General features: G+C 49.4%; 1 protein-coding gene across 3 annotated transcripts in view; it reads right to left on the reverse strand.

The window, feature by feature from the left end:
- The window catches only part of EPS15 (epidermal growth factor receptor pathway substrate 15), a 142,879-nt gene extending 136,647 nt beyond the window's left edge, over positions 1 to 6,232 (reverse strand). For all 3 annotated transcript variants that reach the window (XM_088458304.1, XM_088458303.1, XM_088458305.1), the window contains exon 1: positions 6,112 to 6,232. In XM_088458304.1, coding sequence (XP_088314430.1) covers positions 6,112 to 6,138 — 27 coding nt within the window. In that variant the 5' untranslated portion in view covers positions 6,139 to 6,232. The remainder of the gene's footprint in view (positions 1 to 6,111) is intronic.
- Between the last annotated feature and the right edge of the window lie 8,605 nt (positions 6,233 to 14,837).

The following is a 14,837-nucleotide window of genomic DNA, read 5'->3' on the forward strand; positions in this document are numbered from 1 at the left end:
TCCCCTAGTGCCTAGCCCAAACCATAACTCTCCTTGTAACCCCGCTACTTATCTTTGGGATGCCGGGATTCTGACCGCATCCTGTTTTAATTATGTGAATGAGACGCACAGGGACCTGGCACGCCGAGAAGGGCTAATAAATGTGACTTGAGCCACAGCGTAAAAGGACAGATTGGTACTAAATAGATTGTAAGCTCTTGGTAGAAAGTCCCATCATGATGCCGACTTTCCTTTGTTCATAACAATTTAAATACCAGCATGTACTTTGTGCAGTATTCCTGTGCTATTTAAATAATGAATAGGAATAACTCTCTGTAACCTGAAGCCCTGTAACTGAATTCTGACATACTGTACACCTCATACAAACTCTGCACTGACACATGCTATACACCTCTATTACACAGCTTACATACTGTACACCTCATACAAACTCTGCACTGACACATGCTATACACCTCTATTACACAGTGCTTACATACTGTACACCTCATACAAACTCTGCTCTGACCCATGCTATACACCTCTATTACACAGTGCTTACATACTGTACACCTCATACAAACTCTGCACTGACACATGCTATACACCTCTATTACACAGTGCTTACATACTGTACACCTCATACAAACTCTGCACTGACACATGCTATACACCTCTATTACACAGTGCTTACATACTGTACACCTCATACAAACTCTGCACTGACCCATGCTATACACCTCTATTAGACAGTGCTTACATACTGTACACCTCATACAAACTCTGCACTGACCCATGCTATACACCTCTATTACACAGTGCTTACATACTGTACACCTCATACAAACTCTGCACTGACACATGCTATACACCTCTATTACACAGTGCATACATACTGTACACCTCATACAAACTCTGCACTGACCCATCCTATACACCTATTACACAATGCTTACATACTGTACACCTCATACAAACTCTGCACTGACACATCCTATACACCTCTATTACACAGTGCTTACATACTGTACACCTCATACAAACTCTGCACTGACACATGCTATACACCTCTATTACACAGTGCTTACATACTGTACACCTCATACAAACTCTGCACTGACCCATCCTATACACCTCTATTACACAGTGCTTACATACTGTACACCTCATACAAACTCTGCACTGACACATGCTATACACCTCTATTAGACAGTGCTTACATACTGTACACCTCATACAAACTCTGCACTGACACATCCTATACACCTCTATTACACAGTGCTTACATACTGTACACCTCATACAAACTCTGCACTGACACATGCTATACACCTCTATTAGACAGTGCTTACATACTGTACACCTCATACAAACTCTGCACTGACACGTTATACACCTCTATTACACAGTGCATACATACTGTACACCTCATACAAACTCTGCACTGACACATCCTATACACCTCTATTACACAGTGCTTACATACTGTACACCTCATACAAACTCTGCACTGACAGATCCTATACACCTCTATTACACAGTGCTTACATACTGTACACCTCATACAAACTCTGCACTGACACATCCTATACACCTCTATTACAAAATGCTTACATACTGTACACCTCATACAAACTCTGCACTGACACATCCTATACACCTCTATTACACAGTGCTTACATACTGTACACCTCATACAAACTCTGCACTGACACATGTTATACACCTCTATTACACAGTGCTTACATACTGTACACCTCATACAAACTCTGCCCTGACATCCTATACACCTCTATTACACAGTGCTTACATACTGTACACCTCATACAAACTCTGCACTGACACATGCTATACACCTCTATTACACAGTGCTTACATACTGTACACCTCATACAAACTCTGCACTGACACATGCTATACACCTCTATTACACAGTGCTTCAGGGGCGATTCTACCCATTGGCCAGGATGGCACTCGCAACAGGCGCCGACCAAAGGGGGGGGGGCGCCGTCTGGCAGTGCCACCTGCAGCCAAGTGGTGGACAAGTCCCCCGGCCTCACAAGTGTAGGGCAGACCGCAGTGATAGCGGTCTGCTCTAAACAGTTTACAAACACACAGCCGCCAGGTGGCCGCTACTGGGGGCAATTTATGGGGGGTGGCCACTACTGGGAGCACTGTATAGGGGTGGCCACTACTGGAGGCAATTTGGGGGGGTTGGCCACTACTGGGGGCACTGTATAGGGGGGCTACTACTGTAGGCAATGCAGCATAGGGGGGATCACTACGTGGGGATTACTACTGGGGGCATTGCATAGGAGGGGGGGTGCCAGTCCATTACATTGCCAGGGGTGCTTGGATCCCTAGATACAACGCTGCTGTGCTTACATACACACTAAGACTAATGTGCCTTAATCATACAAATCCTGATATATTGTAACCCTAATAGCTCTTCTAACACAAATAACACAATTCTGCCACATAAAACATTCTGGCCCCTACTAGCACAACCATGACAAATAACACATACTATATACTAGTGTTCACTGTAGTGCTGGAGTGGGCAAGAGCGCACGTGGGTAATAATGGCACGATTGCGTTCCCAAAAAGGGGGTGTGGTCACTCAAGAAAGGGGTGTGTTCTTAAGACATGCCCCCTTTTCATCACTGTAGGAGGTGTGCATGCCCAGCACTCATGGAGATGTTGGGCAGCCTCAAAGCTCTCTCTGCAGCGTGAATATGCGCACGCCATCTATCCACCCGACGGAGATTGTTTCACTGCAACTTTCCCCGCTGCGGGACACTTTGACCCGCAGGTAAGGACGGCACCTGGCCGGCTGTTTCAGCGGGGGTCTGCCATAAGGACAGGGCGCATTTCAGCGGTTTAAAATCGGGCAGGGCGTCCTGCTGAAATAGCTTAGCGGAAACACTAATATACAATGTTCTCTATACTCTAGAATTAGGTTACCACCCAGTGGAATGTGAACCGAAAAGCGATTCAGAAGTATATTTTGCATTCAATATTGTTGCCGCTGAAATCCTGCAGCCAACCCCTAGCAAATATATCTCTCAATCTGTTAAAATACTATTACATGTATTAATAAGCAATAAGAGATTAACAAAAGGGGACTTTTAATAAACTTAAATACAAATGGTATCTATTGGGGGCAAGCGGATTGATCTGCCTCATTAGGTGGTACTTGGTAAATATTAATAATGACACGGGGGAGCATGTTTAAAGAAAAAAAATTATATAACCCTGCTCTATCACATAATACTAACATAAACTACCTACTAGCCTCTCTATAAAACAAACTAAATCTTCTATAAGAGAATAAGACCACACAGCCGAATCTCTCAGTGTCACACACATTGGCCGAGTCTCTCAGTGTCACACACATTGGCCGAGTCTCTCAGTGTCACACACTGACCATGTATCTGTGTCACACACTGGCCGATTATCTCAGTGTCACACACACTTTCCGGCCAAGTCTCTCAGTGTCGCACACGCACACACTGGCCGAGTCGCTCAGTGTCACACATGCACACACTGGCCGAGTCTCTGTGTCACACACACTTTCTGGCCGAGTCTCTCAGTGTCACACACGCACACACTGGCCGAGTCTCTCAGTGTCACACACGCACACACTGGCCGAGTCTCTCAGTGTCACACACGCACACACTGGCCGAGTCTCTCAGTGTCACACACGCACACACTGGCCGAGTCTCTCAGTGTCACACACGCACACACTGGCCGAGTCTCTCAGTGTCACACACGCACATACTGGCTGAGTCAGTGTCACACACGCACACACTGGCCGAGTCTCTCAGTGTCACACACGCACACACTGGCCGAGTCTCTCAGTGTCACACACAGGAAGAGTCTCTCAGTGTCACACACGGGCCGAGTCTCTCAGTGTCACACACGGGCCGAGTCTCTCAGTGTCACACACGGGCCGAGTCTCTCAGTGTCACACACGGGCCGAGTCTCTCAGTGTCACACACGGGCCGAGTCTCTCAGTGTCACACACGGGCCGAGTCTCTCAGTGTCACACACGGGCCGAGTCTCTCAGTGTCACACACGGGCCGAGTCTCTCAGTGTCACACACGGGCCGAGTCTCTCAGTGTCACACACGGGCCGAGTCTCTCAGTGTCACACACGGGCCGAGTCTCTCAGTGTCACACACGGGCCGAGTCTCTCAGTGTCACACACGGGCCGAGTCTCTCAGTGTCACACACGGGCCGAGTCTCTCAGTGTCACACACGGGCCGAGTCTCTCAGTGTCACACACGGGCCGAGTCTCTCAGTGTCACACACGGGCCGAGTCTCTGTGTCACACACGGGCCGAGTCTCTCAGTGTCACACACGGGCCGAGTCTCTCAGTGTCACACACGGGCCGAGTCTCTCAGTGTCACACACGCACACACTGGCCGAGTCTCTCAGTGTCACACATGCACACACTGGCCGAGTCTCTCAGTGTCACACATGCACACACTGGCCGAGTCTCTCAGTGTCACACACTGGCCGAGTCTCTCAGTGTCACACACGCACACACTGGCCGAGTCTCTCAGTGTCACACACGCACACACTGGCCGAGTCTCTCAGTGTCACACACGCACACACTGGCCGAGTCTCAGTGTCACACACGCACACACTGGCCGAGTCTCTCAGTGTCACACACACTTTCTGGCCGGGTCTCTCAGTGTCACACACGCACACACTGGCCGAGTCTCTCAGTGTCACACACGCACACACTGGCCGAGTCTCTCAGCGTCACACACACTTTCTGTCCGGGTCTCTCAGTGTCACACACGCACACACTGGCCGAGTCTCTCAGTGTCACACACGCACACACTGGCTGAGTCTCTCAGCGTCACACACACTTTCTGGCCGGGTCTCTCAGTGTCACACACGGACACACTGGCCGAATCTCTCAGTGTCACACACGGACACACTGGCCGAGTCTCTCAGCGTCACACACACTTTCTGGCCGGGTCTCTCAGTGTCACACACGCACACACTGGCCGAGTCTCTCAGTGTCACACACGCACACACTGGCTGAGTCTCTCAGCGTCACACACACTTTCTGGTCGGGTCTCTCAGTGTCACACACGCACACACTGGCCGAGTCTCTCAGTATCACACACGCACACACTGGCTGAGTCTCTCAGCGTCACGCACACTTTCTGGCCGGGTCTCTCAGTGTCACACACGCACACACTGGCCGAGTCTCTCAGTGTCACACACGCACACACTGGCTGAGTCTCTCAGCGTCACACACACTTTCTGGCCGGGTCTCTCAGTGTCACACACGGACACACTGGCCGAGTCTCTCAGTGTCACACACGCACACACTGGCCGGGTCTCTCAGTGTCACACATGGACACACTGGCCGAGTCTCTCAGTGTCACACACGGACACACTGGCCGAGTCTCTCAGCGTCACACACACTTTCTGGCCGGGTCTCTCAGCGTCACACACGCACACACTGGCCGAGTCTCTCAGTGTCACACACGCACACACTGGCTGAGTCTCTCAGCGTCACACACACTTTCTGGCCGGTTCTCTCAGTGTCACACACGGACACACTGGCCGAGTCTCTCAGTGTCACACACGCACACACTGGCTGAGTCTCTCAGTGTCACATACGCACACACTGACCATGTCTCTGTGTCACACACACTTTCTGTCCGAGTATCTCAGTGTCACACACGCACTCTCTGGCCGAGTCTGAGTGTCACACATGCACTCTCTGTTCGAGTATATCAGTGTCACACACATTGGCTAAGTCTATAAGTGTCACACACACAGGCTGAGTCTCTCAGTGACACACACATTCACATTTCAGCTGAATCTCTTAGTGTCACACACACACACTCAGGCTAGGTCTCTCAGTGTTACACACTCAGGGTGAGCCTCTCAGTGCTACACACTCAGGGTGAGCCTCTCAGTGTTACACACACACTCAGTCTCAGTGCTACACACTACTGTGTCTATCAGTGTCTCACACACTTTGGCTTAGTGTCTCAGATCTGCGTCACTGAGCCACTCATATCCACAGAGGTCACACAGGCAACCAGTCAGTGGCCGCTATCACCCCCCCGGGCTGCACCCCCTGAGCCCCGCTGTAAATTACCTGTGTCCGGGGCAGTGAGGCCGCCATGCTGCTTCCGGGCAGATCCGCCCATCATACGCTGAACCAGGCACTGGAGGGACATTGGGCGGGGCCAGCTGTGAGTCAGGGCTGGAGGTGGGGACGAGGCTTGGACGGAGCTGTGCACTGCAGAAGTGACAGAAGGGTGTGAGGGGACTTAGGTGACCCCGGGGCTCAGGACTGGGAAACAGAGATTTCCATACACACCCCCCATTAAAGGAAAATCAGCGATGTTGTGAATTGAGTCCTCCTGGTTCTGATAGTGCATTAACTAGCCTTTCACATGATTGTGAATGGTTTTATAGTTTTTGCTCAGATGTTCGACCTCTCACCTAGAATACAGTTATCTTGCTCTGATGAAAAGTAATAGTTCATGATCATCAATGCAACAGTATTGCAGCCTGAAAATGCATTGCCCAGTCACAGAAAGAGAATCTGCACAGGTCTTATTACTCTGGTCTACAAAACTTTTTTCTTAAACAAGAACTAAATAATAAACTGAATATAAATGTATTGATCATGCGGAATTTGAATATGCATTTTATATTTTTTCCCATCCGGCAGGGTTTTTTGTGACATACGTTTAAAGTCTTATAAAATGAGTACTTAGATAAGTCTAAATCAGGGGTCAGGGAACTCTTTTACCTTTTACCCCAAAATATATTTAGATACGCCGACGTTACCCCCTTGATTTGAAAGGAAGGAAATCATATAGTAGTGCCCCCATATAATGCCCTTGTAGTAGTGCCCCCATAGTTATGCCCCTGTAGTTGTGCCCCCATAGTTATGCCCCTGTAGTAGTTCCCGCTTATAATGCCCCTGTAGTGGTGCCCCCATATAATGTCCCTGTAGTAGTGTCCCCATATAATGCCCCTGTAGTGCCGCTTGTACAAAAAAAACAGAACACTTACCTTAATCCCCGCTCCTGCATCTGCCGCTGTCCTGTCCGTCCGGTATACTACTCGGAACTATGTAGTAGCATAATGCGCATGGAGAGAGGCGGAAGCTGGAGTTCAGAAGAGAACTCCAGCCTCCGGCTAACGCAGCGCTGCAGGGAAGGAGCCGGGCACCCGCTGGTAATAACATCTCAGCGGGAGTCCAGCTTAGAGCCTCCCTGCGGCACAGCCGGGCATGCATATGAATCTTCATATGTATGCCCGGCTGTCCGTCCATTATCCCCAGGAATTAAATTTTTACCCCATGTGGGGTAATTTACCCCTGTTCCCCGACCACTGGTCCAAATGATAGATATACACCTCATTTCCATCATAGGGCAGTATTCAATTGTTTTTGTGGTCCGGATCTCCCGTCTAAAGTGACGGAAGATCGCACACCGCTATTCAATTGTGCCTTCTTTTTGCGCTAATTGCGCCCAAAGTGGTCGGGTTTAGCCGCGTAAATCGGCTACCCCCGACGAAAGTGCTGGACCAGATCAAGAAAAGTGCCGTTTGGGCGCCCAAACAGGTCACTTTTCGTCCATTTCAGCTTGTACCCCCCTGGGGCTGCGAGCTGAAAATGGAGCGCTGGCAGCTGATCGCGCCCGACAGGAGCAACAATTTAATAGATCTGTCGGGCGCGAAGGGGGCTGGAAACAATTGAATCCCGCCCATAGAAATCTGCTGATGGAAATGCTCGCTATGCTTATCACATACAGCCCCAAGATTTTCTGGGTAGAAGTCTACGTGGGAGTCCAAGAAGTGAAGTTTTAAAGACATGTTGCATCCCATAGGTTTGTATGAATTCACTAGATCACTCACTATGGCCTCCATTTATTATTGATTGCTATTGCAATTCCATCTGGGCATGACATTACTGCCCATGATTGCACTGCAATATGCGATCATTGCTCCCGGATGTACTATCTGGGACATGCAGGGACACGGGCTCCGAAAGGGTTCCTGTGATGTGCCCGGAGAGCTGCCGGGGCTGACTGCACATGCATGGCCGCCAATGCCGGGGAGGGTCCTGGAGGAACCCTCCACCGTCTATTTATGTGTGGTGTAGCCCATAGGCTACAGCGGCTAACATTATCTTCAGATGGTGTTAGCTGCGGGAGCCAATATCCGGAATGCATCGCATTTCGGATATCGGTAAATTTGGCAGCATCGCATCCCCCATAGAAACCTATGGGGCTACATATTTGGTGGGAATGCTCCTCTCTCAGACCTTTTTGGGAGAAAGTAATTGAAATGGCGGGTATTATTCTCCAGGAAGATTTACCTTCCTGCCCTAGTTTCTGGCTCCTGAATCTCATTCATAAACCTTATGCTCATTTCAAAAAATCTTTACTACATCATATATTGAGTGCTTCCAAGGCCGTAGTTCCTGTCCATTGGAAATCCAGGTCGCCCCCCTCCATGTCTGAATGGTGCACACGTCTAAATCATTACATGTCTATGGATGATCTAATTTTACCCCATACCGATAGGGACCTAAATTTCAATAAGATCTGGTATCCATGGTTGCATTACAGGGAGTCGGATCATTATAAGACGTTCTGTCATAATTAGGGAGGAGGACAGATAGACTCAGGAAGATATCCTGCAGATCTCCAGAGGTATAGGTTTTGCTATCTGGTTTTCGAAGCTTCTTTGTTTTCTTTATTTTTACCCACTTCCCCTCTCTTATTTTCTTTTTATTCTGTTGTATATGTCTGATATGTTTTGTTGTAAAAGGTCACCATATTATGTATTACTTTTAACAAATGGAAATGTTATATGTCTTTTTGATTACCGATTGAAATTCTGGGCCTGATTCAGAGCTGAACACTCTGACCAGAGCGCTCGCTCTGAATCAGGGCCCTCCTACCTTTTTTTGGAGCGTCCCACAGCTATAGCGAGCGTCCATGATGATGGTCACGATGGTCTTGACCATCACGACCATCAGACTTGCGACAGAGACCCTGCGGTAGGGTCTCCCTGCCGCAAGCCCGGGAGTGATTTTGGCTCTATCAGAGCCAAAATCACTCCCACTGACATCACTAGTGATGTCAGTGGGGCCGACTTCAGACGGTAGGCGTTCCCATGGGAATGCCTCTGTCTGGCAGGCACGCCCACCAAAGGGGGCGTGCTGTCAACCAACATCGACAGCACGCCCCCTTTGGTGCGAGACCCGGAGCGATGGTGAGCCCGTCGCTCGCCGGGTCTCGCGCACGCGCACTACGGAGCTCCCTCCGTTGTGCGCATGCTCAGTGGGGAACATCGACCCGCTTGCGAGCGTCCTGCCGCTCGCGAGCGGGTCTGAATGACCCCCTCTGTTTGTGACTGATCTGATATTTGTATTATGTTTTGGTCCTCAATAAATACATAATGCTTAAAAAAAAAAAAAGAAACCTATGGGGCATGCGGCTGCCTGTGAGAATGGAGGGAGCACAGCAGGTATCGGTGATACCTGCTGTGGTCCCTCTGTCATACATCCGGGGGATACTAAATATTTGCGGTTAACGGGGATTATACCTCAAATATACAATGATAAATGGGCCCCATTATCACAATAGTTTTCTGCTTTAGGATTTCCAAGAAAACAAGAACAGATATTTCTGAATGACAACCAGGCTGCTTTTCCAGGGGATTTAACAGTTCCTGAAAACGTTCCTCATCCATTACTGATCTTATTTGTGGCCCTATAAAAATTCCTTCTTTCAGTTTTGCATCACTTATGCTGGGCATACACGGCCAGATAAAACGTCTGTCAGACCGACACACATTTTATCTGGCCGGCTGCCAGCTGCAGATGTCGCAGGCATACACTGTGAGATTTCTCTCACAGTGTATCACCCGACATCCGCGCTCCGCCCCCGGGGGAGGAGACATTTCCCTGTTCCTTCCGTAGGAAGGAACACAGGAAATGTCTGTCGGCCGCGGCTGGGCATACACTGCCCGATGCGGCCGACAGTTTAACGGGAAATATCGCATCGGACGGGCATGCTGGACAATCCGGCATGCCCGACCGAGCAATATTTAACCCTCGGTCGCCCCCCCACACGCTACAATTATCGGGGCGATCCGCCGATATCAGGTGGATCACCCTGATAATTGTAGCGTGTATGGCCAGCATTACTTTTTTAAATTTAGATTTCAAATGCATAAATGTAGCAGATTTTATTATCAATTGCTTTTACAAATTGTTTCATCAGCCGTAGATTAATATCCAGGATCCATTACAAGGGTATTTAACAATTTTTTCTGCCAAGGAATAAGAGATTAAAGCAATGACTTTCAAATCACCACAGATATTCCAGTTATATATTTCATACTGGATTGTTTCTAACAGCAAATTTATATTTTCATACTACTCTTTCACATCAGCGACATGTGCTACTGGTATTGATGGGAATTTATTGCCGTTATGTAGAAGCACAGCCTTCAAACTAACTTCTGATGAGCCTATGAACAATCGCCACTCATCTGGCCGGTGTTGATGTCTAAGAGCCTCCATAACAGAACAAACATTTTTACAAAAACAACACCTTTTTCTACAGAGAAGTAGTCTTTGAAATCACTATGGCAGGTACGATAAGAGCTGGGGTGTTGCCGTCACACAGAGCGCAGGTGCTCTGGGGATGGAACCGGCCGCATCCGTGATATCTGCCTGATGCCCTATAGTATGTTAATAGCGGAGCGCCCATCGCATATTTGCCTACCCTCCCGATTTGACCGGGAGCCTCCCGAAAATTGTGTGCCGCTCCCGGCCTCCCGGAAAGGCATGCAAGCCTCCTGGGAGCCGCCGGACCCATCCTGCCCCCTCCTTGTGATTGTATGAGAATCCCCCGCAGAAATCTTGGCATTGTGTATTGGGGGCAGGGCCAAAATGACGTGATCACGTGGCCATGCACCCTGCTCTGCCCACAAACACCAGCCACGCCCCTCGATTTTGCCGATCTGGCTGCCCCTTCCTGGAAGGGGCAGCCAGAATGTCAACATCTATGGCCCACCGCCCGGTGGCTTAGCTCCTAACTGCAGTGCACTGGCCGGCTGGACTCTGTAGGGCCAAATGGTGTTCATAGCCCCGCCTCCAAGTCACATGTCATTTACCGGCTATTATGACAGGCACTGGCCGCCTGTCAACAACCGGCAGTGTGGAGGACTGCTCGCAGGACAAAGCTCCTCCAGTCACCACATAGGTTGTGCATCATCTTTAGCTCCGCTCCCTCTGTTACTTCACTACACACATAACAGAAACTGGATGATTTAAACACTTTTTTGGCATCATTGAAAATATTCTAAAAACTAATACCTGACCCTTCTACCAGCTACAAAATGCTCTGCTCCTGGACTTCCCTCTTAATATATGATTGCAGTCACCTGTGTTGAACTGATTAATTTATGTGAAGGGTGTTTCCGCACAGGTGACGGCAATAATCAATTAAGAGTGAAGTCCAGGAGTAGAGAATTTTGTACCTGGTGGAAGGGGTCTCGTTGGAGGGTATGTCATACAATAAATAATACTGGTGCTAACAGGCTCCTCTATCGTGAGAGACACCCAGGGGTCACAAGAGAATGTGCTGAGCCCTGATTGGAGGAGCCCAGCACAAATGCTCCTCTGACCCAACCAGGGAGTCAGGGCTAAACTAGCAGGTAGGGATGGCCTTCGGTATGGTTACCATCGATGGCAAAATAGAAAGTAGCCATCGATGGTAACCAACTATACAGTGGATGACCATCGATGGCTTCACCAATTGATGGTCATCCCTGTTCCATGACTGACTGGCCCGTGGGCCAATCAGAACCGGGGGGCGTGCCCCGAAACCTTGAAAAAAACAAAAATTATTTGGTTCTCCCCCATCGATGGGAAAAACATTCGACATTGGCCATAAACAATCGATTATGTATCATCGATGGTCGATGGCCATCCCTGCTAGCAGGTCAGACTGCATGGAGGAAGAGGAAGCTGCTAGAGCAGTGGTTCTCAAACTCGGTCCTCAGGACCCCACACAGTTCACTTTTTGCAGGTCACCCAGCGGGAAGCAATCGGGAAGCCGACTGCCTAAATACCGGCAGCCGGCTTCCCGACTGTCTTATCCCGGCATGGGTGAAATGCCGGGCGTCTAGATGTAGACGCCCGCATTTCCCCGACGCCGGGAGAACGGCGCCCGGCATCACGATCGTAGTGATGCCGGGCGCCGCGAGCGGACAGCCGCGGGGGGGGAGGGTTACATTTAGGGCTCCCGGGGGGGACAGGGTTAGGAACCCCCCCGGGAGGGTTAGGCTAGGGGTAGGGAGGGTTAGGCACCCCCGAAGGGGACTTAGGGTTAGGCACCCCCCCGGGGGACTTAGGTTTAGGCAGCGGGGAAGGGGGTGGTTAGGGTTAGGCACTTACAGGGGGGATTAGGGTTAGGCACTTGGGGGGGAAGTTAGGGTTAGGCACCCCTAAGGAGGGTTAGGGGGGTTAGGTTAGCAGATACTTACCTAGCCACGATCGGGATTTCCAGCGGTGTCGGGCTTCCGCTGCTTCGCACTCTGCTCCTGTCGGGCTGCCGCTGACGGGAATCGAACGTATGATATACCGGCGGTATATCATACCCATTCCCACCCAGCAGGTGCACAGGTGTATTCATTACTCACTGACACATTTTAAAAGATTTACAGGTGCAGCTAACTATTTCACTACGGTAGTAATTATGTGAGGAGACCGCAAAACATGCACTGTTTGGGGTCCTGAGGACCGAGTTTGAGAACCTGTGTGCTAGAGGCTCCACATAAAGGTGACAGGGGAGAGTGGGGAGGGAGGGAGTACAGGGGGAGATATTGTTTGTATGCCTGAGTATGTCTGTGTGTGTGTATGACAGGCCATACAGAACACTAAAATATGAAGAAAAACTATGCTATGCCTGATGGGGAATTTCTAGTCACATATTTGAATTCAGAATGTAAAACAGCACGAGAACCACTATTCAGTTTTCTTGTGAAAAAATCATGTTGGTCAGTGTTATTATTATGGGTTCTGATTACCAACCTCACCTGTGTGCGTCTCCTTCTGCCCTAACAGGAAGCCAGGGATCCATACGTTTTATAGACAGTCGCTATGTTGACAGTGACTACGTCAATGCCGGAATACAGACGCCATGATGTCGAACCGATTAACCTGCTACATTGAGCATTTTAACTGTATCGAAAATATAACATAAAAAATGCTGGTAAAGTTATTATGCCCATACGGTTAAGATGCTCTAAGTAGCATGCTAACCATGTCAACGTTATGGCACCTGGATTCCGGCATTGACACAGTCACTGGTAATAAACTTACCTGCTTTACCATGTGTGCGTATGCCGATTTCTTCGCATATGATCTGACACTTGTGCCAGCTTGCAACAGGAGAGACGTAACAGGAAGGGGTGGGCAGACTAGTGTAATGTAGGCCTAGCACAGTAAGGGCATGTGTGTGTGTAATTGCAAAATAATCCCTCCCGCACAGAGACATATGTACGCCTGTCAGCATTGTGATTAATTGAAGGCCGGTATGCACGCTGATGATGAGGTGCCTTTGTAGTGCCCTTTGTAGTAGTGCCCACAGTAGTAGTACCCATAGTAGTAGTGCACCTTACATACAGATAAAGACACACAAAGACAATCACACAAAAAATACTTACCTGAAGCCATGCTCCTGCGCCCGCTGCCATCTGACAACACCCACTGCGGGAGCCGGAGCTCAAGAGTGAGCTCTGGCTGCAGGGAGGGAGCCACGCGTCGGGCGCCCACTGGTAACACAATCTCAGCGGATGCCAAGCGTATTGAGAAAGCAGAGCCGTTGCCTTCTCCATATGCCTCTCGGCGGCAAAAGTGCCGGTATACCATGCCGTTGTATACCGGCACACTTCGAGCACTGGTTAGCACCGATCTACAAGTATCGGTATGCTAACCCTGTCAGGATGCCGGCGTTGGGATTCTAACTGCCGGGATCCCGACTTCCGGCATCATGGACCCAACCCGTTAATACGATAATGACCGAATACATTACATAACTTATAGCATAGCGGATTACATATATGTATATTTCTATGACAGAAATAATCAAGTCGTAGCTAGTAACATCACTATACAGGTTACTGAGACATGTAACAGTAACACAGATTATTTTAAACTAGTCTTTAAAGGGATTTTCTGTCCCTGTCTGCAGCAAGCAATTATATTTCACCGTATGCGGAATCCTAGAGGCTGCTGCAAATAATTACTTAGTATTTAGTTCCATAATACCCCTTTCACATCGCAATGCCGGGTCGCACCTGGGATTTTGCACACAGATCCATCGATGGATGAGGGGGAGACAATGTTTTATTCCCTTGTTCAGGACGGAGCTAAGTCCTGCCTACCTGTGGCCATTAAGCCCGACTCCCATTTTTGATTGCTTGGAGGCCTGCTGTGCCACAAGCAGCTGTGGTCATCGAGGGGGCGCAAACCATCGATGGTTCACCATAGATGTTTTTTGTGCCTTTGATGGTAATCACCGATGGGCCCACTGATGGCCATTTTTATAATAGTCCCTCACTGCTGGGCTGTGATACCACCTCAGGCTCCCTTCTAACAGAGGCCCCTCCCCTGGTTACTATGGGCACCTCGGCTACCTGTGACTGGCCTCCAGTCCTCTGACAGGCACCACTGAGACCCAGCTCCTGAGTCCAGGAGTAGCAGGCATTAGATGCGGCCAAAACCCAGGGACCGTAGCAGGCCTTACCGTCAGCGGTGCAGGCGGCAGTGCGGTTGGTGATGGG

The sequence above is a fragment of the Taudactylus pleione genome, unplaced genomic scaffold (assembly GCF_031769625.1).
Source record: "Taudactylus pleione unplaced genomic scaffold, aTauple2 ptg000824l, whole genome shotgun sequence".
NCBI lineage: Eukaryota > Metazoa > Chordata > Amphibia > Anura > Myobatrachidae > Taudactylus > Taudactylus pleione.